A 26,238-nucleotide genomic window follows, 5' to 3' on the forward strand; every position below is an offset into this window, starting at 1 on the left:
CAGTGTTATTTGAAGCAGCCAAAGTAAGCAGTGGTTTGGGGCAGACAGATGGGATATTTAGAATAGTATATGGACTATGGTAGTTCTCATGGTTTAAGAGAGGAAAAAACAGTCCTCTTAACCACAGAAACACTGTCACTTTTCTAGTCCAATTAAATGACTGATAGAAATGTACAGGGTATGTACCCATTTTCTGAAACAAACCTAATTCCAAGAACTTCACTGTGGAATGTAATATCATAACTATATCATCAGGAATGAAAAAATGTCACAGATGCGGTTTCGGGAGGGGAAGGAGTCCGCATCTGGAATATGAACTACTGCAGACATTTTTTTAATGTTTTCATGCTTAGCTGTGGAGCAGAATTAATCTGTTTTCAATCCATCACTGGTGATCATGCATATGCATGAGGTCACTTCTGAGATGCATCTTAGGAAATATTTAAGCATTACGTCATTTCACACATTTTAAGCCAGTTAGAGAGCGGGCACTCTGGACAGCAGCAATAGCTTAGGAATTCTTGGGTCATAAAAATATCACTGCAGCATTTCAGGCCAAAGGGTCATGATTAAATTCTTGAATACTTTTTCAGAATATCAGTTTGAAATGTTGTTTTCCATTTCTGGGAAGAAAAGTATCCTCTGTACTTTGCAATTTACACTGGCTCTGAGTACCTTTTGAGAAGCCACCTTTTTCTGAAGCGAATAAGTCTGTGCTGCGAGATCTTTGGTGAAAAGAAAAGCCTAGAAGAAGCAGACTCTGCCACATATGCTAGTTGGGCTTCACTTTTCTTTCCTGCATAGAATAACATCTCATAGGAAATGCAGTGATGGATGTCAGAGCGCTTTAAAAATTAAATTATCAGGCCCAAATTTGAGTATGTGCAGAAAGGCCTAGGGTTGGATTTTCTTTTTTAAAAAAGGAAGTTCTTCAGAATTCACAGTAGTAGTCATCAACTGGTTTGTAATGGAAAACCTCAGGGCTCTTGTCCTCATGTCCACATAAATGGACTTTTCATGAAAATGATGCCCCTTTCGAGAGGCCTAAACAAATGTTCAGAAGAAAAGGGACCTCTGTCGGGTGTATTTCAAGCACCTTCCTTTATTTTATTTTTTTATTTATTTTTTTGAGATGAAGTGTTGCTCTGTTGCCCAAGCTGGAGTACAGTGGCATGCTCTCAACTCATGGCAACCTCTGCCTCCCGGGTTCAAGCAATTCTCTGCCTCAGCCCCCTGAGTAGTTGGGATTACAGGCACCCACCACCACGCTCAGCTAATTTTTTGTATTTTTTTTAGTGGAGATGGGGTTTCACCATACTGGCCAGGTTGGTCTTGAACTCCTGATCCACCTGCCTTGGCCTCCCAAAGGGCTGGGGATTACAGGCGTGAGCCACCACGCCCAGCCAGCACCTTTCTTTAAAACACCTTACAAGTTCTGAGCTGTCAGCTGCATAGCGTAGTTGAGATGCTTGTTGTACTGATGATGTGATAGTCACTTCATTTGCTAGACCTGCCTCTTCCAAATACCTTCTTGGCCTATGGAATTCAAGGGCCAGCAAATAACGAAGCTACAGTATTATTTGAAATTTTGCCCTGTGATTTGGAAGTTCTCTCTAGACTGACAAGACTTTTTATAGACTTTTGTCTTTGCCTCGTTGATATTTTCTGAACAGTTGATTTTAAATACATGTAGTAATATGGTTGCAGAAATTCAGCTTAAACATTTTACAAAATCTTTCCCACCTACCTCCTCCCCTTGTACTGGACCATATTTTATGCAGGGATCTTATAAGTGATCTCATATATACTCGAGCATTATTCTTAGTTTAGAGTGTTTATGTACCTGTGACATTTACAGACCTTACAGCTCCTTTGGTCAAGAAGCAAGTAGGAGCTTCTTTTTCTACTCAGGGCAAGAAGACTTGTAGACTTAGTGGGTTTTATGAGAACAATGACGTTGTCTTAAATATAAAGTTTGGCAATAACCAAAAGTTACAAGTGTGGGACTATAGATTTTTTGCATTTAGATTGCTAACCAGCATTTTTACATTCACACTGCAAGGGGTTCATGTATCTGTTCCCTTGGAGAAATGGCTTTGGCCTGATCTTGCTAGCTTTACTACATAATGCAATTCCAATGATAAGGCCAAGATTATCAGAGCTACACTCAATAGTAATCCTGGAGGAGTGATTCGCTTTGTCTTGAAGCACGTGCAGGTAGTATTGTGAACTGTGATTCACCACCAGGATACCTCTTGTGAAATGTTCTTTCTATTGCTTGCCTTTCTACAGCTTCTGAAAACTATTCCAAATTGCTATTTTCCTTTGGAATTAAAAATGACTCCTTCTATAAACACAGCAAAGAATTATGTACATCAAGTGACAGTTGTATAATGAAAAATAGATTTCCACACTGTCATCTGCAGTATGCACTTTGTTGTAAAGCAGTCCATCAGATGCCTGAGCCATGCAAAGCAGCCCACCTTAGAGCAGATTTTAACTTTGTCAAAATTTCTGGTCTGTTAAAAGGGAAGCACGTAGCCGGGCACAGTGGCTCACGCCTATAATCCCAACAATTTGGGAGGCCAAGATGGGAGGATCACTTGAGCCTCCAGGAGTTGGAGACCATCCTGGGAAGCATGGCAAGACCCATTTCTATAAAAAAAAAAAAAAAAAAAATTAGCCAGGCATGATGGCACATACCTGTAGTCTCAGCTACTTGGGAGGCTGAGGCGGGAGGATCCCGTGAGCCCAGGAGGTCCAGGCTCCGATGAGCCGTGATAGCACCATTGCATTCCAACCTGAGTGACCCTGTCTCAAAAAGAAAAGAAAAGGCTGGGAGTAGCGTGTAATTTTTTAAAGCAATTGCACAGATTCCAAGAAAATATCTTCAAGAATTGTAACCATTTTTATTTGTGAGAATCTTACTTAGAAAATTGTATCTTTTCCCCTTCTCTCTCTTCTCTTCTTTGTTTTTGGCTTGTTTTTACTTTGAATACAATGGGGCCCAGGTCCCCACCTGCTGTGCTTTTATCTGGGTTCCTGCAGCTCCAGGCAGAGAAGCTCTTGAAACTTTGATAGGCCAGCCTTGTGCTCCTCCCTCTTCAGAGCAGGGTAGAAGTTGCCCAGGAGATAAGAGGGACACATTCCCGGGGAGCCGAGCCTGGGAGGGTCCTTAGGGGGATGGGAAAGGCCCAGGCTTCTGGATGGATGGGTTACGAAGCCAGCATTTCAGCCACTGTGTGAGGAATCCTTTAGGAGTAAGTTGCTTTCATTTATTACTACCATTAATATTTATGTTAGAAAGGAACACAGATTGCCGGGTGCAGTGGCTCATGCCTGTAATCCTAGCACTTTGGGAGGCCGAGGTGAGTGGATTGCCTGAGCTCAGGAGGTCGAGACCAGCCGGGCAACATGGAAAACCCCCACTTCTACTAAAAATACAAAAAATTCGCTGGGCGTGGTGGCGGGTGCCTGTAGTCCCAGCTGCTCGGGAGGCTGAGGCAGGAGAATTGCTTGAAACGGGGAGGCAGAGCTTGCAGTGAGCCAAGATCACACCACTGCACTCCAGTCTGGGTAATAGAGCAAGACTGTCTCAAAAAAAAAAAAGAAGAAAAAGAAAGGAACACAGAAGTTACTGGGTTTGAGAGTCACCATGTTTTAATCGTGGGGACTTAGACAAGATCTGTGACCTCCCCAAGCTCCATTTCCTCATCTGTAAAATATAGGTTAATCATAATATCTGTACCTAGGGTTGTTGGGAAGATGGAGTCATACATAGGAAGTGCCTGGCATAGTGCCTGGCCTGCAGTAGGCCTTGTTTGTAGCTGGAACTATGATTTGATATCAGTACTGTCTCTGTAAGGAAATAAGGTCCCAGCAGAATACATTCTTTGGGGGTCCTCTGGGACAAATGAAAACCACAGAAACCCTAGGGTATAACTCTGGGCTTTTGGTCTGTAATGCCATTAGCTTGGTGCTACCAACATAAAAAGATAATGTTGACCTTTATAGAACTGGCCTCCTGGGTCTTTTTTGTTTGACTAAAATCTAGAGTTTGTGAAGCTAAACCCCTCCCCAGCCCCATAGGCCTCTGTGGCTAGTAAATTTGGTTATAAACACCATTCAACCATTAAAGCCCAAATGAAGTCAAGTGAGTATTTGATTACAGGTTTGATTAATGGAACCCAGACCTAAGACTAACTGTAACCATTCCGGATTCTTTAAATCTTGAAAGCATTTGAGAACTAAAACACTGTGAGTGTATGTCATTTAAGTAATTGATACCCCCAATAGAGGGACCTTATATCCACTCATTTTAAAGTATGCAGACTTTTTCTTAGTTATTTGTTTTCCTTTCTTCCCCATCAACAGAGAGAACTTTTCTGAACCTCGGCGCTCTGTGCTGTCTTTGTTTATTCTATAAACAGGCTACCACCTAAGCTATGAAGGCAAAATCGGGCTTATCAGGCAGGCGAAAATACTTTCTGTTCTCTTGCATCAACATTGTTAGGCAAATGGCAAGAACAGGATCAGGAAGATAAAGCCCTGAGGAGGTCTCAAGGTTCCCAGGAATTTGTGTGAATTAAATGATCTGATCTTATGAAAATGTAAGAATTGCAATTCATAGGAAAAACTGGGAAACCGGTGATAGCAGATGGCAAACAGACACATTACAGGTTCATTTGAGTAAGACGAAGTGATGATCATCTGGGAGATGGCAGGAAAATCGGGGCCTTGAAGGGCTGTCATTCATTTTTGTACATACCGTTTAGTTCAGCATATTCAAAGTGTTTCTTTTTTCAACTATTGCATTATTTCTCCGTGAGGTTTTGGGGGTTTTTTGTAAGTATTTTATTTTCAATGAAACTAAATTTCCCTAATTTTAAATTGATATTGCTGTTTGGCAGAGGTCAAAGTATTGGTATCAAAATGACAATAGGATGCCTGTTGCAAAAAGAATCTGACCTGAGTGCTTAATTTTGAACCCGGTAAGATTTGGATCCTTGAAGTTACAGTATGCAAATTCTTTAAATGATCATTTGCCCTATGGCCATGACTATAGCACAGATTATATTGTCCTATAACAGGAAGCTGTTCTAAATGTTGGATATTAAAGAGGGCTTCAATTTCCATTCTGTGCAAGGACTCTAAAATTTTAAACAGGCTCTCCAAGATTATGATTCATCGGAGATAACTAAAACTAATTTTTTAAATTTGAGTTTTGATTTGAAATACAAGACACTGTTTATTTTGCCGAAAACTCTACTTGGTTCTTTGCTGCTGTTTCGCTGTTTCTATTTCTATGAAAGGAGACATCACAAACTTTTCTTTTCTTCCTTTTTTTTTTTTTTGAGGTGGGGTCTGGCTCTGTTGCCCAGGCTGGAGTGCAGTGGCACAATCTCGGCTCACTACAACCTTCACCTCCCAGGTTCAAGCGATTCTTCCTGCCACAGCCTCGCGAGTAGCTTTCATTACAGGCACCCACCACCACGCCCAGCTAATTTTTGCATTTTTAGTAGAGTTGGGGTTTTGCCATGTTGGACAGGCTGGTCTCAAACTCCTGACTTCAGGTGATCTGCCTGCCTCGGCCTCCCAAAGTTCTGGGATTACAGGCATGAGCCACTGTGCCCAGTCACAAACTTTTCTGTCTTGGCACCATGTGTGGCAGTCCATTATGGCTCAACCTAAGAGTTATCGGAAGAATGATTTTTCTTAGTAAGGGCAACGCATCGAGAGTTGAAGAATCAGAGAGACTTGACAGTATCATAGCTGTGTGCCATTTCACACTAAAATATAAAAATTTAAGTGAAAAACGTAAGAAACATAAAGGTATTTTTATTTACTTAATTTTTTTTTTTTTTTTTTTGAGATGTAGTCTCACTCTGTCGCCCAGGCCAGAGTGCAGTGGCGCGATCTTGGCTCACTGAAAGCTCCGCCTCCCGGGTTCACGCCATTCTCCTGCCTCAGCCTCCCGAGTAGCTGGGACTACAGGTGCCCGCCACCAGGCCCGACTTGTTTTTTTGTATTTTTAGTAGAGACGGGGTTTCACCATGTTAGCCAGGATGGTCTCGATTTCCTGACCTCGTGATCCGCCCGTCTAGGCCTCCCAAAGTGCTGGGATTACAGGCGTGAGCTATTTTTTTAAACGACTCACTTTTTAAAGAAGTTTCTAATACTCCCCTAGGTATTAGATATTACTGAGCTCCAAGAAACTACTTAAATATATGAATTATTTAAAAACAGGTGTTTATCCACTCATTAGAGAGTGGTTGCCTATCTTTGTTAACATTATTTCTTTGCTCTATAGGCGTCTAAATACTTTAAACAAATGTGCGGTGATGAAGCTAGAAATTAGTCCTCATCGGAAACGAGTGAGTATACAAATTGCATAACAGAATGGGGGGGAAGGGGCAAACAAAAAAGTGAATGATGTGTTTTGTAATAGGTTTTGTTTCTGTAACTCTTAGTTTCTTGTTCCGTAAGCATCTACATCTTGAATGGTATCGCCTAGACTTGATAGCCTTATGTAGTTGAAGCCAGTAGTTGCAACTAGCCCATTACATTATTTTATCTATTGTTTTTGACCTGATCACATCAGCTATTATTTTGCCTAATTATTAACTCAATGCCTATTACATAATAAAGGGATCATGCTTAAGGAATTCCAGTGGATTTTTGCATTGCTTATAGAGGAAATAAACTGAAGTTTATTTCCAGCTGTTCTGTCTTCCCAAATATAACAATAACTGTGCTTCAAAGCTGTAGAGGTGAAAGTGAAGGCTGATTTGTGCAATATTGAAGAATAATAAGAGATTTGGAGGGAGGAAAGGAATTGGAGGAGGAAGAGGAGAAGGCAGGAAATCCCACACAGTTTAGTCAAATGGTGGTACAGAACCGAACTGGGTGGTATTTTCTTCTGCATGTGAGTTGTGAAGACTTTTTATGAGATCTTAGGAGAAGAGGTGGGTGTAGTACTGGGAGTAAGTGTCACAAATTAGAGTAAACAGGAATGAGTCTGGTCAAAAAACATATTTCTGACTTCTGGGTTCAAATTTTATTTATGCCAGAATCCCTGAGCTGCAAAAAGTTGCCTTCTTGGGGAGTCAAAGCTTTTAAACAAATGAACTGGAACCTCAGCGCCCACTGAGCTGTGCAGAAGAGCCCTAGAAGCCAGCGCTCCATGCTTTCCACTCATTGTCCTGTGAAACTCGGGCCGTAGGATATTTTCCACACCAGTGGAAAAGACATGTATCATACCGAATTGTGCCCTTTGATATCCTGCCGAAAAGGCCAAGATGCAGTAGTCCGTGTGACAGCTTATCCCTGAGTCCTGTACATAAATCGGGCATAATCAGCAAAGACGTTCCTTAGTGTTATGAATGCCGCGAGCTGTCAGGGCTGGGTATTGGTGAAGCCTTGTTCAATTGGCTGGAGCGTGACTGAGGTTGAAACTTCACAGGGCAGCTGTGGCCTGAGCGCTAGCCCTCATGTCTTGTGGGGAAGGGGAAGAAAAGGTACTGGTAAGAGTCTCCAAAGCACTGTTAGTGGACTGAAGCTGCTTGATGACCCACCTTGATCCAGGGCCCCTTTACTCCAGTGGGAGACCTTATACATTTTTAGTGTCTAGAGATTTAAGTTGCCACTCTTCTTAGTGTTTGAAAACTACCTTTTTAATTGCAAGAGGGAATATAAACATACACCAACAAAAGACAGCACAATGGGAAGGCAGCCCAGAGGCAGTCCTGCTCATTGCTGACTTCAGTTCAAAATATTTTGCATGCCTGGAATTTTCACCATCTCAGAGGTTTCCTCTGTGAGCAATTAAAGAACAGCCTATGGATCCCAGAGTTTCCATAAAATAGTTCTTATTTAACTTGCAACATTTGGTCAGGCACTCTCCTGTTAAATTCTTTAAATACATCTTTGTTATTTAAAGAACAAAACAAAACACTGGGCACTGTGGCTCATGCCTGTAATCCCAACACTTTGGGAAGCCCACATGGGAGGATCGCTTGAGGCCAGGAGTTTGAGACCAGCCTAGGCAACATAGTAAGACTACTGCTCTCTACAAAAAATTTTAAAAAGGAAAAGAATATGTAAGTGGGGCTGGGCACAGTAGCTCATCCCTGTCACCGCAGCACTTTGGGAGGCTCAGGCGGGAGGATCACTTGAGGTCAGCAGTTCAGAACCAGCCTGGGCAATACAGCCTGGACAACAGAGTGAGACCCTATTTCTTAAAAAAAAAAAAAAAACTTTAAAATTAAAATCATGAAGTACAAGGGGGAAATTGATACTACTGGCATATTATGAGCAGCCTCCTGCTCATGCACTGCTCCCTGCTGGCAGCCAGTCCCAGTGTGTGAATGGCTCCTTTCTGTCTTTGCAGAGTGACGATTCAGACGAGGATGAGCCTTGTGCCATCAGTGGCAAATGGACTTTCCAAAGAGACAGCAAGAGGTGGTCCCGGCTTGAAGAGTTTGATGTCTTTTCTCCAAAACAAGACCTAGTCCCTGGGTCCCCAGACGACTCCCACCCAAAGGACGGCCCCAGCCCCGGAGGCACGCTGATGGACCTCAGCGAGCGCCAGGAGGTGTCTTCCGTCCGCAGCCTCAGCAGCACTGGCAGCCTCCCCAGCCACGCGCCCCCCAGCGAGGATGCTGCCACCCCCCGGACTAACTCCGTCATCAGCGTTTGCTCTTCCAGCAACTTGGCAGGCAATGACGACTCTTTCGGCAGCCTGCCGTCTCCCAAGGAACTGTCCAGCTTCAGCTTCAGCATGAAAGGCCACGAAAAAACTGCCAAGTCCAAGACGCGCAGTCTGCTGAAACGGATGGAGAGCCTGAAGCTCAAGGGCTCCCACCACAGCAAGCACAAAGCGCCCTCAAAGCTGGGGTTGATCATCAGCGGGCCCATCCTGCAAGAGGGGATGGATGAGGAGAAGCTGAAGCAGCTCAACTGCGTGGAGATCTCTGCCCTCAACGGCAACCGCATCAACGTCCCCATGGTACGAAAGAGGAGCGTTTCCAACTCCACGCAGACCAGCAGCAGCAGCAGCCAGTCGGAGACCAGCAGCGCGGTCAGCACACCCAGCCCCGTTACCAGGACCCGGAGCCTCAGTGCCTGCAACAAGCGGGTGGGCATGTACCTAGAGGGCTTCGATCCTTTCAGTCAGTCAACATTTAACAACGTGATGGAGCAGAACTTTAAGAACCGCGAGAGTTACCCAGAGGACACAGTGTTCTACATCCCTGAAGATCACAAGCCTGGCACTTTCCCCAAAGCTCTCACCAATGGCAGTTTCTCCCCCTCGGGGAATAACGGCTCTGTGAACTGGAGGACGGGAAGCTTCCACGGCCCTGGCCACATCAGCCTCAGGAGGGAAAACAGCAGCGACAGCCCCAAGGAACTGAAGAGGCGCAATTCTTCCAGCTCCATGAGCAGCCGCCTGAGCATCTACGACAACGTGCCGGGCTCCATCCTCTACTCCAGTTCAGGGGACCTGGCGGATCTGGAGAACGAGGACATCTTCCCCGAGCTGGACGACATCCTCTACCACGTGAAGGGGATGCAGCGGATAGTCAACCAGTGGTCGGAGAAGTTTTCTGATGAGGGAGATTCGGACTCAGCCCTGGATTCGGTCTCTCCCTGCCCATCCTCTCCAAAACAGATACACCTGGATGTGGACAACGACCGAACCACACCCAGCGACCTGGACAGCACAGGCAACTCCCTGAATGAACCGGAAGAACCCTCCGACATCCCGGAAAGAAGGGATTCTGGGGTTGGGGCTTCCCTAACCAGGTCCAACAGGTAAGAACTTTTCTCCCCCCTCCAGGTGTGGGGCACGGGGGGTCAGAAAGAGATTGCCTGTGCTTGTTCTGTGGGAGGAAATGGGATTAAGTCTGGCGTTCTTAGCCATGTCCATTCCTAAGGAAGGTGTTAGACCAAGAAGCACCAAAATTCAAAAAATGTATATGACTGAATGGGTATAGAGTTCCAGTTGGGGAAGATGAAAAAAGTTCTGGAGATGATTGGCAGAGATGGTCACATGATGGGAATGAACTTGGTGCCACTCAACTGCACATTTAAAAATGGTGAAAATGGTACACTTTATATTGTGTATATTTTCCCATAATGGGGATTAAAGCATGGGATAGAAATCAAGTCCTCTCAGTTCCTAAGATAAGATGCCAGGAAGCAGCCCATTGCTAATGTTGCTTCTACCTATTAAAAAGCCTTTCAGCCAGGCACAGTGGCTCACACTTGTAATCTAATACTTTGGGAGGCTGAGGTGGGAGGATCACTTGAGGCCAAGAGTTGGAGACCAAGCTGGACAACATAGGGAGACTCTATCTCTACGAAAAACTAAAAAATGAGCCAGATGTGTTGGCACAGGCCTGTAGTCCTGGCTACTCAGGAGGCTGAGGATCACTTGAGCCCAGGAGTTCAAGGCTGCAGTGAGGTATGATGGCACCACTGCACTCCAACCTGGGCAACAGAGCAAGAAAAAATAAATAAAATAAATAACATCAAATAAGGCTTCACACTCACTTTCCTCTCCTCTTCTCTCACAGGCACCGACTGAGATGGCACAGTTTCCAGAGCTCACATCGGCCAAGCCTCAACTCTGTATCACTACAGATTAACTGCCAGTCTGTGGCCCAGATGAACCTGCTGCAGAAATACTCACTCCTAAAGCTAACGGCCCTGTTGGAGAAATATACACCTTCTAACAAGCATGGTTTTAGCTGGTAAGAGTTTAAATGATCAGTCAACTGTCACTGAAAATGATATTTTTGGTCAGCTCCTTGAGGTTGTCCCCACAGTAAAAAATGACACTTCTCTCCTTTATTAATATATTTCATCTGTCATCCTATGGCAATCACTCTCTGCATTTTTGTTTGTTTGTTTGTTTGTTTTGAGACAGGGTCTTGCTCTGTCACGTAGGCTGGAGTGCAGGCTGGAGTGTGGTGCAGTGATACGATCTCGGCTCACTGCAGCCTTGACCTCCTGGGCTCAAGTGATTCTCCCATCTGAGGCTCCAGAGTGGCTGGACTCCCGAGTAGGTGGGACTACAGTTGCTCTCCACCACACCCAGCTAGTTTTTTGTTTTTTTTTTTCTTTTTTCCTTTTTGTAGAGATGGAGTTTCACCATGTTAACTAGGCTGGTCTGGAATTCCTGGGCTCGAGATCCACCTGCCTCGGCCTCCGAAGTTGCTGGAATTACAGGCGTGAGCCACCATGCCAGCCACTCTCTGTATTCTTGAGGCCACATTTGATATTATTGAAGCCAGTGGAGTCTTAGGAAATTATCAGCGTGGGTTGATTGATTGAGTTTTCAGCCCTTTGAGTGACAGATTGCCAGTTGATGGGGTGAGAATGCGTTACTCTTGCATCACGTGGTATAGGCACCTCCTTCCCAATATTAAGAATAATCCACTACAAGTAAATATATGCACAGTATCAGATCATATTTTTGGACGGAGGAAAACAATAACATATAATGAGACCATCTTTGAAATTCTTGATTTACAGTACCTGGTCTTATAACCCTATTCATGCCTGTTTTTAGAAATCATTTTGGGGTGGGTATGATGGCTCATGCCTGTAATCCCAGCATTTTGGGAATCTTGACGCAGGTGGATCACATGAGGCCAGGAGTTTGAGAGCAGCCTGGCCAACATGGTGAAACCCCATCTCTACTAAAAATACAAAAATTAGCTGAGTGGGGTGGCATGCACCTGTAATCCCATCTACTCAGGAAGCCGAGGCATGAGAATCCCTTGAACCCAGAAGATGGAGGTTGCAGTGAGCCCCAAGATAATGCTACTGCACTCCAGCCTGGGCGACAGAATAAGACTCTTTCTCAAAAATAATAATAATAATAAATTTGGATGTGAATATTTGTAGCATGTACCTGTGCTAAAGAATTCAGGTTACTTTTTTTCTAGCAAAGACTGGCAAACAGTGAATAATTATTTTAAGGAATTCACTACTCTAACATATTATAGACTCAAATGTAGAGATGAAATGCATTGTACAAATTGTTCATAATTACTTTGAAAAATATAGCTTCTTAGTATATAGAATGTGAGGGGTAAACTGTAAGGCTAGATGGGTCATGGATATCACCTAATCTGGGTACATCTTAGTGTACCAAGCAGAGAAATGTTTCTAGATTGACATCTCAGTGCATTTTTCAGTGTCAGCTGGGAATCCTTAAGTCTTTTCAGTAATCTGAGTGTTTATTATCCAGTTGCACAACTACCGTATTTGATAAAAATGGAGAAGCCGCCCATTTCATTAGTAGCGCTCTGTAGCAAACCCAAGTTGCTTGAGAAAGTCGGCAAAGCAAGGGAACTTTTCTTTCTGTCTCCAGCTCCTCCTCTCCTTAGGACTCATAGCAGATTTAACTTCGGCATCAAAGCACCTCCTGTTCAAAGGCTGTTATTATGTGAGCCTTGCTAAATACAGAAGTTGTTTGTTCTGAATGACAGAAATAAGTATTGACCGGTTTATCCTCACATGCTTCAGATTCTCTGTGGGGATCGTAATGTGTTCTTTTCACATTCCGCCGTCGGGCTTTTCTCCCCCAACAAAGCGAGTATTATACACACTTATAGCCATGATACCATATACTTAACTGTATGGAAATACAAACTTAACTCTGCTCTTTCGTTTTACCTTTCCTGGAGCTATAAACAGTAACATGCCATGGCTGCCGGTGAGCATTCAAAAGGCAAAGCGGTCTGTCTTCTCTGGAGTTCCTCTGTGCTTAGAGTAATATTTTCCCCGCTGGCTATTTAAAACTGCATATTTTAGATTCTCATTTCTGAGTTGCCCACCCCCATCCCACCAAACCCTCAAGAATCTGAAAGTCCATAATACTTCTTGAGTTCTGGTCAGTGTTTCCAGTGACTCAAAACCGACTGTAAAAGCCTCACATGGTGGGATCTGTGGAGCAGGGAGGAATCCTACACAAGGTTCTTTTCCTGTTTGGCCTTGCCCTTTCGGGTCCTGTTCAGAGAGGTCATTTGGAGAGCTGGAATTTCTGCTTGACAGCCTGAAATGCATGACATGGGTTTCCTGCTGTTGCATATACTGCTGGGGTGGACCTGGTTTCAGGACACCAGGGAGCCTGGGGTCGGCTCACAAAACCCCCATTGTTCCTTTTCCATCTTCCTTTAGAAACCTAAAGATGTAATGTTCTCCGGGTCATCAGCAGCAGAATTTATTTTGACTTCAGGTCATTCACTGTTGAGCTCTGGAGTTGGCTCCCATTGTGTTAGGCTCTCATTGCTGTTTTCCCACCATGTATTACCTGCACCTTTTGACCCTAAATGCTTTCGATCTCATCAAGAACTCAGAAGTGATTCTTATCCTTTTTTCAAGACAAAAGGGATCTTGTTTTTCACACTCTATCAGATGCACCTAATTAGGGTATTATATGTTGTTTTCTGCTTGTTCCTTCCTATACCGCTATTCTGTAAGGAAATCCATCAGCTTCCTTAAGACTGTAGACCCCAATTCTCCAGGTTCAAGGTGGAAGAACACTCCTAACTGAGGAAATGAGACTGGACCTCACAACGCCCGCTCTTAGAAGATCTAGAACAGCACTGTCCAGTAGAACTGTCTGGATGATACGAATGTTCTTTATCTGCACAGGCCCATACATTAGGTACTGAGCACAAAAGACGAAGGAGCACCTGAAGTGTGGCCAGTACCACTGGGGAACTGAATTTGTCATTTTGTTTAATTTAAATTTAAGTAGCCACCATATTAGCATAGATCTGGAGCCCACAGGGTTTACCTGCAGAATTGGACAAGTGTAGACAGAAAAGCGAACATGTCTTCCCCGACACCACCATCTCTGTATTCTTTAACAGGGCCATGCCCAAGTTCATGAAGAGGATCAAGGTTCCAGACTACAAGGACCGGAGTGTGTTCGGGGTCCCACTGACGGTCAACGTGCAGCGCACAGGACAGCCGTTGCCTCAGAGCATCCAGCAGGCCATGCGATACCTCCGGAACCATTGTTTGGATCAGGTGAGAGAGCTGCCTGTGGGTCCGCGTACTCAGGGGAGCTCGGATTACATGCAGCTTCTTCTGGTTGTGTGGTGTGAACACGGCGTCTGTGTGAATGTAACCCACACTTAGTGTTGTTCTTCACACAGGTTGGGCTCTTCAGAAAATCGGGGGTCAAGTCCCGGATTCAGGCTCTGCGCCAGATGAATGAAGGTGCCATAGACTGTGTCAACTACGAAGGACAGTCTGCTTATGACGTGGCAGACATGCTGAAGCAGTATTTTCGAGATCTTCCTGAGCCACTAATGACGAACAAACTCTCGGAAACCTTTCTACAGATCTACCAATGTGAGTGTCCTTTGATCTTAAGATTGTTGGCACTGGGGAAAAATAGGACCAACTGAAGCTTGTAGCTTCCTTGATAGCATTGTCTTTTTTTTTTTTTTTTTTGGGCGGGAGGGATGAAGTCTCGCTCTGTCACCCAGGCTGGAGTGCAGTGGCGTGACCTCGGCTCACTGCAACCACTGCCTCCCAGGTTCAAGCAATTCTCCCACCTCAGCCTCCCAAGTAGCTGGGACTACAGGAGGGCGCCACCACGTCCGGCTAATTTTTGTATTTTTAGCAGAGATAGGGTTTCACCATATTGGCCGGGATGGTCTCAAACTCCTGACCTCAAGTGATCCTCCCACCTTGGCCTCCCAAAGTGCTAGGATTACAGGTGTGAGCCACCACGCCTGGCCTTGATAGCTTTCTTATGACAAGAGAGTCTGCATGGTGACCTGTTGGAAACCCATGTCATCACTTTCTTCCTTGCCACCTTGTTTGTGGAACAGGTTTCTGTATAATTATTGAATGATGTGAAAATAAATTTCCCAGTCTCTAATGACTGATGCAACTGTACATTTTTACCTGCAAAATGAAAAGTTAGACTTTCATTAGTTTCTAGAACAGTGTTATGTGAGCTGGTCAGATACAGATCAGGTACGAAGATCTCTTTCTGTCTCCACCTTGTCTACAGAAATTTCAGTTGCTTCACACCCCTCTTGCAGGGCTGTTGGATTTAAAATTTCACAGGTGTCTGTGTGTTTTATCTTATGTAAAATGAATAAATAATCTTTTTCTGTTATTCATCTCAGTCTCTGCCAGAAATACTTGGGAAAACAATACCCCTGTCCTTCTTACTTTTATGTAAAGCTTAAAGAAAACAGTTGTCTAAATTAATGATCAAGATCAGGATTACAGCTTTTACAGCCTTGTGTTTTTCTTGGCTCAGTGTGGTATTACAGCAACGTAATTTAAAAGCAGCCTCTTTTAGCACTCAAATTGTCTCTAGGACTGGCACAGTGGACTTTATTTTATGAGAAATGGAGCTGGTCTGGATTATTTCATTAGTTGTTTCATCCTTTCATATTTTATAAAAACACAGGTCAGATTTTCCTCGCCAAGGTATTTGTTATGTGTTGTAACCATGGAGCTGTTTAATCAGTTTGTCCTATGGGGCTACATTTGAGTGACTTGATTTTTCCACCACATGCTCTTTTAAAGAGTTGTCTATTCAAGGAGACCTGAAGATCGGGATTAGCATTTTCTACATGTAGATTGTTTATGGGTTTATTTGCATTTTTATGTATTTGTATATTCACATGCATTTTCATAACAGCCTCTCAAGCATGCTTTCTAAAACTTAAGAAATTACTAATTCAGTGTATTTTATGTATTAAGTGAACTGAACTGAATATTTTCAGTTCATTTCAGTTCAGAACTGAATATTTTAGCAGCTTTTCCCCCTTCAAGAATGAACAAATCAGTTAAACTCACGGAAATCTTCAGAGATACTGAACATTTTGTACTCAAGGCTGAGAGATCTCTGTTCTTAAGTTCTTGTACATATCTCAGATAAGGTTTTTCACAGACACTAAACAAAAATGTATAGAGTTTTCAGTAACTGACATTGATAAATTAGGGATTTTTTTTTCATGCTTAGGAAAGAAAAAACTGTTCTGTAAACTAAAAGAACAGGCATCCTCTAGAGCTGAACTCTGAGGTGGATTTAAGAGTGTTTGGGTACTGTGGGTGTTTAAAAATTTTTTCACTCCTTCACGAGGCAGGAAATACTTGAGGATAGTGACGCCGGTGGCAATTCATAACTTTTACCGTATTAACCTCTAGTGCACTTTCTACAAGTGCTTGTTCAGTACTGGGCTGAGGTATTTGATGCCGATATTTGCTCTGGGACATTTCCTTGCAATGTCCGTGCAAATTCACCAAGCTGACGGGGAAAGTGCTGGTGTCGTGCAGATGTGCCCAAGGACCAGCGCCTGCAGGCCATCAAGGCTGCCATCATGCTGCTGCCTGACGAGAACCGGGAGGTTCTGCAGACCCTGCTTTATTTCTTGAGCGATGTCACAGCAGCCGTAAAAGAAAACCAGATGACCCCAACCAACCTGGCCGTGTGCTTAGCACCTTCTCTCTTCCATCTCAACACCCTGAAGAGAGAGAATTCCTCTCCCAGGTACGGGCTGCATGGGAGGTGCATGCAGACAGGGGGCAGCCTGCATTCTTCCTAGGACTCTCTGTAGCTGTGGTTTTGTGGGACTCTTTCCTGAAACAAGCAAGAAAGTTAGACCGCTGTGTTAGTCCATTCTCACACCGCTAATAAAGGCATACCTGAGACTGGTCTGTTGGCATGCATGAGAAAATAGTCTCACTGGACTTAACCCCCACAGACTAAATCCATCGAACTGATCCTTTTCCTCAGCTCTAAAGGAACTTGAAAAGTATTTCTTAGCTAGCGGCCTGGGGCCTAGTTATGCTAGTGAAGGTTAGGTTGCTTCTGAAAGTCATACAATGTTTAAATGTATGTTTAAATAGTTCTTTTTGAGATGGAGTCTTGCTCTGTTGCCCAGGCTGGAGGGCAATGGCGCAATCTCAGCTCACTGCAACCTCTGCCTTCCAGGTTCAAGCCATTCTCCTGCCTCAGCCTCCCGAGTAGCTGGGACTACAGGTGCCTGCCACCATGCCCGGCTAATTTTTGTATTTTCAGTAGAGATGGGGTTTCACCATGTTGGCCAGGCTGGTCTCGAGCTCCTGACCCCATGATCCACCCGGCTTAGCCTCCCAAAGTGCTGGGATTACAGGCGAGAGCCACCGCGCCCGGCCACATTTAAATAGTTCTTAAAGTTGACTGGGGCATTCCAATTGCAATGGGATACAGAACTAGACATGAGTAGAGGAGAGAGATCAAAGAAGAAGAAGACAAAAGCTCAAGGAAACAATGGACTTAGCCCTCACCTGTGGGAGGGGCCTGTGTATTCAGGCAGGTAAAGACAATGACACCCTTTACTCCAACTCCCAGGGACTCCTTTCCCATACTCCTCAGAAGCTGCTCCCCCACCATGCAAACACAGCCCCTACAAGCTGCCCCGTTCCCAATAGGAACCTATTTAATAAAATGGTTTGAATCACCTGGATTTCATCAGAAGCATATCTCTTTAATGTTTTTTATGTGTTGTTGACAAAACTCTGAGATACTCTGGTGACCAAAGTAAAAACACTCTTAATCCACTTAACAATAAACAGATTCCAGTGAAAATTTTTTTTTCTCTTTTCTTTGGATTTCCTTGAATAATACCTGGATGAAAAATATATAAATATTTGAACTGTTCCCCTCCTGTATTTCTTCTACTTAGAGTAATGCAAAGAAAACAAAGTTTGGGCAAACCAGATCAGAAAGATTTGAATGAAAACCTAGCTGCCACTCAAGGGCTGGCCCATATGATCGCCGAGTGCAAGAAGCTTTTCCAGGTAAGGAATTGAGAAGGTTGGCTCCTTTATTAAGGATAATGTGAATAGTTTCAAAATCTTAGGCTTGATACTTGTTCATGTCTTACCTGAAGAACTTTTCCACAGCTGGAGATGGTATAAATAGCCTGAGAATGTCTTATTTACGTATATTATAATGTATCAGCTAGAGTTAATCATGTTTAATGAAATTGTCCCTTTACTTGGAAAAGCAGCCGGGCGCAGTGGCTCACATCTGTAATTCTTTTTTTTTTTTTTTTTTTTTTTTTTTTTTTTGTGACGGAGTCTCGCTCTGTCGCCCAGGCTGGAGTGCAGTGGCGCAATCTCGGCTCACTGCAAGCTCCGCCTCCCGGGTTCATGCCATTCTCCTGCCTCAGCCTCTCCGAGTAGCTGGGACTATAGGCATCCGCCACCACGCCCGGCTAATTTTTTGTATTTTTTAGTAGAGACGGGGTTTCACCGTGGTCTCGATCTCCTGACCTCGTGATCCGCCCGCCTCGGCCTCCCAAAGTGCTGGGATTACAAGCGTGAGCCACCGCGCCCGGCCGTAATTCTAACACTTTGGGAGGCTGAGGCAGGTGGATCACTTGAGCTCAGGAGTTTAAGACCAACCTGGGCAACATGGTGAGACCTCATCTCTACAAAAAAAATTTTAAAAATTAGCCGGGCATGGTGGTGCGCACCTGTAGCCTCAACTACTTGGGAGGCTGAGGTGGGAGGATCACCTGAGCCCAGGGAGGTGGAGGTTGCAATGAGCCAATATTCTGCCACTGCACTCCACTAGGTAACAGAATGAAACTCTCTCTCAAAAAAAAAAAAGAGAAGGAAAGGAAAAAAAAAAAGCAACAAATTATCTGGAATTAAACTTCTGTATCCACTTCCCTATCTGAGAAACCTGCTTTGATCAATGTAATTCACTCCCCCTACTCTAACTTTCCAAAGACCTTACATGGGAATAAGATTTCAGATATATTTATGGAGGTGATCTGTTCACATCCTCGTGATACCACGTGAGGTCAGCATGATAGCCCACCTCTGGCGGGAAGATGGCTGCACTGCTTTAAGGACCAGGCCATTGTTCCTACCCAGCCTTTTCCACTGATGGGCATTGAGATTGAGTACAGGTGGACTCACCTCCTTTCTGTCTGTCATGTTCCGCACAGGTTCCTGAGGAAATGAGCCGATGTCGTAATTCCTATACCGAACAAGAGCTGAAGCCCCTCAGTCTGGAAGCACTCGGGCACCTGGGTAATGATGACTCAGCTGACTACCAACACTTCCTCCAGGACTGTGTGGATGGCCTGTTTAAAGAAGTCAAAGAGAAGTTTAAAGGCTGGGTCAGCTACTCCACTTCGGAGCAGGCTGAGCTGTCCTATAAGAAGGTAAGGCTTTACCCTGTTGTTGGCTAGTTGAGTCCAGGAGTCGAAGCTTGGGTCCGTCAGAGATAACACGCTTTTGCCAACTAATCTGTCTGGGGATCTGTAGGCCACACCCTCCTTTGTAGAGCTGGGCACCCAGGTGAGTCAGATCCCCCTGGTGAGAGTGGCAGTTGGGCAAAGGAAGAGTCATTTTTATCCTATGTAACACTTGGGAGAGGATTTCAACTATTTCTAATGAAGTCCTTTGGCTCTACAGAATCACACTAGACTTCCCTAGAATGTTCGATTTTTCCATAATTTGGTCAGAATCCCTTTGCACGCTTCTCTGTTCTTAGTTACTGTTCTCTTGGCCCTTTAATGAGCAGGGATCCCTTAGGGGGAAATTAACTCCAGTTAGGACTGGTAAACCTCTTGAGAGCAGAGGCATCTTGTCAGGCTCAGCAGGACAGGTCCATCGGAGGTATATGTTGATGCCGCCTCTACCATCTTGAAAATAAATAAACAATGGGAGTAGCCTGGGTGGCCTTGCAGGCTTTGGAAATGAGTGCAAATATGTAATGTTTTTGTCTTTATTTATTTATTTATTTTTGAGATGGAGTCTTGCTCCGTTGCCCAGGCTGGAGTGCAGTGGCATGATCTCGGCTCACTGCAACCTCTGCCTCCTGAGTTCAAGCAATTCTCCTGCCTCAGCCTCCCGAGTAGCTGGGACTATAGGTGCCTGCCACCACGCCCATCTAATTTTTGTATTTTTAGTAGAGACGGGGTTTCACCATATTGGCCAGGCTGGTCTCGAACTCCTGACCTTGTGACTGCCCACCTTGGCCTCCCAAAGTGCTGGGATTATAGGCGTGAGCCACCATGCCCGGCCAGTGACTGATATTTCTTTATTGCATGCACTCTGATATAGGTCCCAGAGAAACAAAACAAACATCACAATTTTTTTTTTTTTTTTTTTTTTTCTGATGGAGTTTCGATTTCATCACCCAGGCTGGAGTGCAGTGGTGTGATCTCGGCTCACTGCAAAGTCTGCCTCCTAGGTTCAAGTGATTCTCCTTCCTCAGCCTCCCGAGTAGCTGGACTTACAGATGCCCGCCACCATGCCTGGCTAATTTTCATATTTTTAGTAGAGACAGGGTTTCACCATGTTGGCCAGGCTGGTCTTGAACTCCTGACCTCAGATGACCTGCCCACCTCAGCCTCCCAAAGTGCTGGGATTACAGGAATGAGCCACTGCGCCAGGCTCAAATGTCATCATTTTGACCAGAGTTGACAACAGCTTTTGTTCGCTTTCTGGCTTGCTCTTAAATATACTTGGGGACAGCAGCCTATTTAAGTCATAGATTTATTAGCCCCCAATATTTATTTATATATTGATTATATAGTATTATTTATATCATTTATATAATCAATTAACATTGATTTTATGTAACTAAAATTGTTAGTCTAACTAACAATTTGACTTCAAAAACTAGGTGTGTATGGATTGCCTTGGCACTGAAAAATACATCCTCTTTCCAGGTGAGCGAAGGACCCCCTCTGAGGCTTTGGAGGTCAATCATTGAAGTCCCTGCTGTGCCAGAGGAAATCTTAAAGCGCCTACTTAAAGAACAGCACCTCTGGGATGTAGACCTGTTGGATTCAAAAGTGATTGAAATTCTGGACAGCCAAACTGAAATTTACCAGTATGTCCAAAACAGTATGGCACCTCATCCTGCTCGAGACTACGTTGTTTTAAGGTGAGCGCTTCCCAATTGTTTTTTTGTGACAAGGATGACTCTATATATGAACCAAGTCTATATGTCACTGATCTTACAAGATGGTATAATTATTTAAAGTAGAGGCCAGGCATATGGTGGCTCACACCTGTAATCCCAGCACTTTGGGAAGCCAAGGTGGGAGGATCACTTGAGGCCAGGAGTTCAAGACCAGCCTGGGTAATACAGCAAGACCCTGTCTCTACAAAAAAATTTTAAAAATTAGCTAGATGTGTTGCATGCCTGTAGTCCTAGCTACTCGGGAAGCCGAGGCAGGAGGATCCCTTGAGCCAGGAGTTTGAGGCCACAGTGAGCTGTGAGCATGCCACCGTACCGCAGCCTGGGCAACAGAGCAAGACCTTGTTTCTAAATAAACAAAACAAAACGTATGCCTCCAGAAAAGTAGTGAACACCTTCGAATATGGAAAACAGATCTACGTTTATTCTAGCAGTGTGTTCCTCACTGAGAATGGTTTGAACTCTGGTAACTGAGCTCAGAAAGAGAGGCGCCTTCCAATGAATATACTCATTGGTAGCAGATTTTTGCCCCTTTTAGGATAGATTTTCTTGTCAGAAACAGCTAGTGAATGAATAAGCCAGGAAATAACATTTGAGTCCCAAGGGAGATGTGGTTAAGGCTGATTTATGTGTAATTCATAAATTCTCTGGAGATATTACTCAAAGAAGAATTCCAAAAATCTTTGTGGAAATGTCACATTGGAAGTCCAGACCTTTTCAAACAGCCAGTGCTCCTTTAGGTGTCTGTTCCAAGACATTTGTGAAATACAAAAATGGTTTTAAGCTACACTTCAAATCGGCTCTTTTTTCAAAGAGGAGACTGAGCACATAAACCCTCTGTAACAGCGGCTCTGTACAGAGTTCCTCGTTCAGGAGTCCTTGTACGGTGTCTTTGTTCATGTAATGCTGCTCTAACAGAGTATCACAGACCGGGCAATTTCTGATGAACAGGTATTTATTTGGCTCATGGTTCTAAAGGCTGCGAAATCCAAGATCAAGGAGTTGCATCTGGTTGGTTGGTTGGTTGTTTGATTGATTTGGGGACATGGTTTCATTCTGTCACCCAGGCTAGGGTGCAGTGGCACACTCATGGCTACTGAAGCCTTCACCTCCCAGGCTCAAGCAATCCTCCCCCCTCAGCCTCCCAAGTAGTTGGGACTATAGGCATGTGCCATCATGCCTGGCCAATTTTTTTATTGTTTCTGGTAGAGACATGGTTTCACCATATTGTCCAGGCTGGTCTCAAACTCCTGGGCTCAAGCGATCCTCCTACCTCAACCTCCCAAAGCACCAGGATTACAGGCATGGGCCACCATGCCCAACCTAGTGAGGGTCTTTTTACTGCGTCATCCCATGGTGGAAGGGCAAATAGAGGGCAAGGGAGAGCAAAAGAGCAAATGCGCAGCCTCAAGCCATTTTTACTTATATATTTATTTATTTTGAGATAGGGGGTCTTACTTTGTTGCCCAAGTTTGAGTACAGTGGCATGATTACACCTTAAGCAATCCTACCACCTCAGCCCCCGGAGCAGCTGAGACTACAGGAGCACACCACCATGCCAGGCTAATATTTTTTATTTTTAGTAGAGATGAGGTCTCACTATGTTGCCCAGGCTGGTCTTGAACTCCTGAGCTCAAGCAGTCCTCCCTCCCCAGCTTCCCAAAGTGCTGGGATTACAGGCGTGAGGCACGGAACCCAGCCTCAAACTCTTTTATAATTGGCATTAATCCAGCTCCCATTAGGCCCCACCTCCCAACACTGTTGTATTGGGCATTCAGTTTCCGGCACATGCTTTTTGGGGAACACATGTACACCATAGCAAGTAGTTTAGAGGATGCCATTTACCTAGGCCTGGGTCACACAGCATGGCCACTGAGCCTGACCCATCACCACATTGCGAAGAGTGAAGCACGATTTTAAACTTGGCTTCTATGAAATTCCATCATTTCCGCCTCTGGTTTTGTCTCTACAGAACCTGGAGGACTAATTTACCCAAAGGAGCCTGTGCCCTTTTACTAACCTCCGTGGATCACGATCGGGCACCTGTGGTGGGTGTGAGGGTTAATGTGCTCTTGTCGAGGTATTTGATTGAACCCTGTGGGCCAGGAAAATCCAAACTCACCTACATGTGCAGAGCTGACTTAAGGTATGTTCTGATTCTGATTTTTTTATATGGTGAAGGTTATGAAGGAAATTCTGAGTTTTTGTCTAATGCAAAGAATGCCTTAAATGAACACATCATTTTTTCTTGGTGACTTCATGAAGAGTGGTGTTTAGAAAGTAGCATTTCATGTTTGTTGGTCTTTCAGCGACCACTTCCTAATTTGGATCCCTTAGAAAATGTGGTTCTAAAGCAAAGCAAATATGGTAGCTCGGCCGTGAATTCAAAGGCACAGGAAATGATAGATTTTATGCGTTTGAACTAGCAAACAGATGTTTCTCATTTTATTTCCGTGCTTTCTAACTTAAATAATTCATCCGCTTTTCTTTCTTTTCTCTGATAGGGGCCACATGCCAGAGTGGTACACAAAATCTTTTGGACATTTGTGTGCAGCTGAAGTTGTAAAGATCCGGGATTCCTTCAGTAACCAGAACACCGAAACCAAAGACACCAAATCTAGGTGATCACTGAAGCAAAGCAACCGCTTCCACCACCATGGTGTTTGTTTCTAGAACCTTTGCCAGTCCTTGAAGAATGGGTTCTGTGTCTAATCCTGAAACAAAGAAAACTACGAGCTGGAGTGTAGGAATTGACTATTGCAATTTGATATATTTTTAAAGCTGCTTCCTGTTTGTTGAGGGTCTGTATTCATGGACCTTGACTGGAATATGTAAGACTGCAAAAAAAAAAAAAAAAAGTATGTGTATTGTTATTCAAATTGCTTCTGAGAAGCAAAACTCTTTAAATACATTATGGAAGATAATGAAGATACTTCATTCTCTTGTGATACCGGTGTATGCGTACTGTGTTGCTTTATTTGCAGTGTGTTGAGGGACTGGTGTATCCACTGGAATAGTTGGTACTCTTTGACATGTTTTCTCACCAAGATGAGCAAAGAAAGGTTTGCACAGAGGAGTGTGAATGTGTGTTTGTTGCTGGCTGAATGGCAATAGATGTCTAAGGTGGATTCAGTGTCTGGCACACTGAGACACCTCCAAGAAGGAGATTGATGCGTCAGGTTCAGTTTAACCTGGAATATCTGACTACCCCTGAATCCACCCAGAAAGGGGGCCCAACACCCTTGTCCATTTATGGGTTTTTTTTTTTCCAAGTTATTAAGCATATTCCTTCTCCACCAACCTCTTCTGTACTTTGATTGTAATAGATTGGCTCTTACACCCATTCCAAATGCAGTTTATTTTTAGACCCGATTGCAAATAGTGATGTAGTTTTAACCAGTATGGATTAGTTTAGGGATGAACTGCTCCCTCCAGCCTTACTGGCTCTGATCCACAGAGTTTTGTTTTTTGTTTAAGTCGAGATATAAAAACTGAACACGGTAACACTTACTCTTAAATCAAGCATCAAAAACTCTTCCCTGTTAGAATTCTTTGCATTTTTGTGTTTGTAACAGAAACGCCTTAAGATACTATGTTTGGGAATATAGGAAACTATGTGTGTCCCAAGGAAATCCCTATAAATTTAACCCACCTACGAAAGGCTTTTTCCCCTGCCTTTGGTTGTTAACGGCATTCCTGAAAGCCACATGTGTTTATTCACTGGGCTTGTTCTTATCAGCAAATAGGTTTTCTGGTTTTATGACTTTTTGTCTTATTTTATTTTTCCTACATTTTTTTTTTTTTTCCTTTAGAATGCCCTTGAAATATATTTAAGTGGTAATGAAAAATAGTAATCATAGTAAAACACAAGAAGAAGAAAACCAACCCAAACCAGTGAAGTTTTTTAGAACGTTTAGAAGGGTGGTCTTTATTCAGGTTTTACTGTAATGGTAAGGATTGACTCAAGAGACAGTATTAGTAAATTTATTTTGTATGGATCAAAAGTGAATCACGTATGAATGAGAGCTGTAAGAAGGATTTTTATTTTGTTATAATTTAGTTACCATTTTCAGTGTTATTTCAAAGGTTCTTTGAAGAATTTTGGGGCAGGGCGTCAGATTAGAGTTTTAAAATTTGAGTATTTTGGCTATCAGTGTTCCTTATGAAGATATACATGGATATTCAATTTTGATGGCTTCCAGATTTGTAAGATTGTATGTTGTATATACCATTCTATTAAGAAACATGTCCACTGTGCTTTCAAACATAGATAAAGCATGATAAAGATTATTATTTAAGATATACTTGTATTTATACCTCAGATATTCTTTTGGGTTTTGTACCTCAAGGCTTTTTTCTTCTTATTGTAAATACACTTTACGTGAATACAGTCTAAGTGAAGAAAATAAATAAAAGGAAGAGGTTTATAACTTGCTCTATATCTGTACAGAATATAATCAATAAGTGCACTATTATTAAATGTTTAAAGTAAGGGAAAAGTCTGGGCTGCCTTCCTTAATATTGCATCTCACTCCCACTCTTAAAACCACAGATTGCAAAGCATAGCATTTTAGCATCAACTACAATCAAAAGAGCAATTAGCTGAAGGAAAAATCGGACTGCAAATCATTCCAAGGCCAAACTGCAACTGAGCCACCCACTCCCAAACAGGAAACCCTGGTGAAGGTTCAGGAAGCACAGAGATTCTCTCCAAACAAAGGTCCAGTTAGGAAACGACGCTGAGAGGAATGATGAGAACGTGCAACAACAGAAAGATGCTCCCAAGCAGAGTCAGGGTCACTGATGAATGCCACAAAAGGTCTCTTTCCCACTGTTCAATTTGACAAGAGGAGAATTTGAAGGATATGAACATTTTCAAGAACTCTGCTGAGGTCACTTAGAGCGCCATCACAACTTATTTGTGTGACTAATTGCCTAGATTGTAAGCTCTTTGAGGGCAGTGCTCGTCTCCTACACATCTTTATAATCCCCTGCAGCGGCTTTCAGTATTTTGTACTTATAGGCACCTAATAAATTTATTATTTGCTAAACTGAACTGATTGGATTAGCTTCTGTTACTGCAAAGGGAAGAGCATCTAGGATCCTGATCATCTTAAAGCCTCCTTTTCATTCACTGCTGATTTTCAGATGACGGAGGCTGGAAACTGTCCAACTTCATAGGACTTTTTTTTTTTGAGACTGAGTCTCGCTGTGTCGCCCAGGCTGGAGTGCAGTGGCGCAGTCTCAGCTCACTGCAA

The 26,238-nt window shown here is 43.6% G+C and overlaps 1 protein-coding gene across 11 annotated transcripts in view; it reads left to right on the top strand.

Annotated features, from left to right (window-relative positions):
• The window catches only part of DLC1 (DLC1 Rho GTPase activating protein), a 530,175-nt gene extending 504,139 nt beyond the window's left edge, over positions 1 to 26,036 (top strand). For 5 of the 11 annotated variants that reach the window (XM_063637785.1, XM_063637784.1, XM_055287592.2 and 2 more), the window contains 11 exons: positions 6,311 to 6,374; positions 8,390 to 9,813; positions 10,578 to 10,754; positions 13,890 to 14,049; positions 14,178 to 14,376; positions 16,327 to 16,540; positions 17,718 to 17,832; positions 18,993 to 19,211; positions 20,727 to 20,944; positions 22,953 to 23,126; positions 23,485 to 26,036. In XM_063637785.1, coding sequence (XP_063493855.1) covers positions 6,311 to 6,374; positions 8,390 to 9,813; positions 10,578 to 10,754; positions 13,890 to 14,049; positions 14,178 to 14,376; positions 16,327 to 16,540; positions 17,718 to 17,832; positions 18,993 to 19,211; positions 20,727 to 20,944; positions 22,953 to 23,126; positions 23,485 to 23,605 — 3,085 coding nt within the window. In that variant the 3' untranslated portion in view covers positions 23,606 to 26,036. The remainder of the gene's footprint in view (positions 1 to 6,310; positions 6,375 to 8,389; positions 9,814 to 10,577; positions 10,755 to 13,889; positions 14,050 to 14,177; positions 14,377 to 16,326; positions 16,541 to 17,717; positions 17,833 to 18,992; positions 19,212 to 20,726; positions 20,945 to 22,952; positions 23,127 to 23,484) is intronic. The other 6 variants (XM_055287572.2, XM_055287602.2, XM_055287612.2 and 3 more) reach the window with 3 other exon arrangements.
• Positions 26,037 to 26,238: the final 202 nt, after the last annotated feature.

Source organism: Symphalangus syndactylus, chromosome 1, assembly GCF_028878055.3.
Source record: "Symphalangus syndactylus isolate Jambi chromosome 1, NHGRI_mSymSyn1-v2.1_pri, whole genome shotgun sequence".
Classification (NCBI taxonomy): Eukaryota; Metazoa; Chordata; class Mammalia; order Primates; family Hylobatidae; genus Symphalangus; species Symphalangus syndactylus.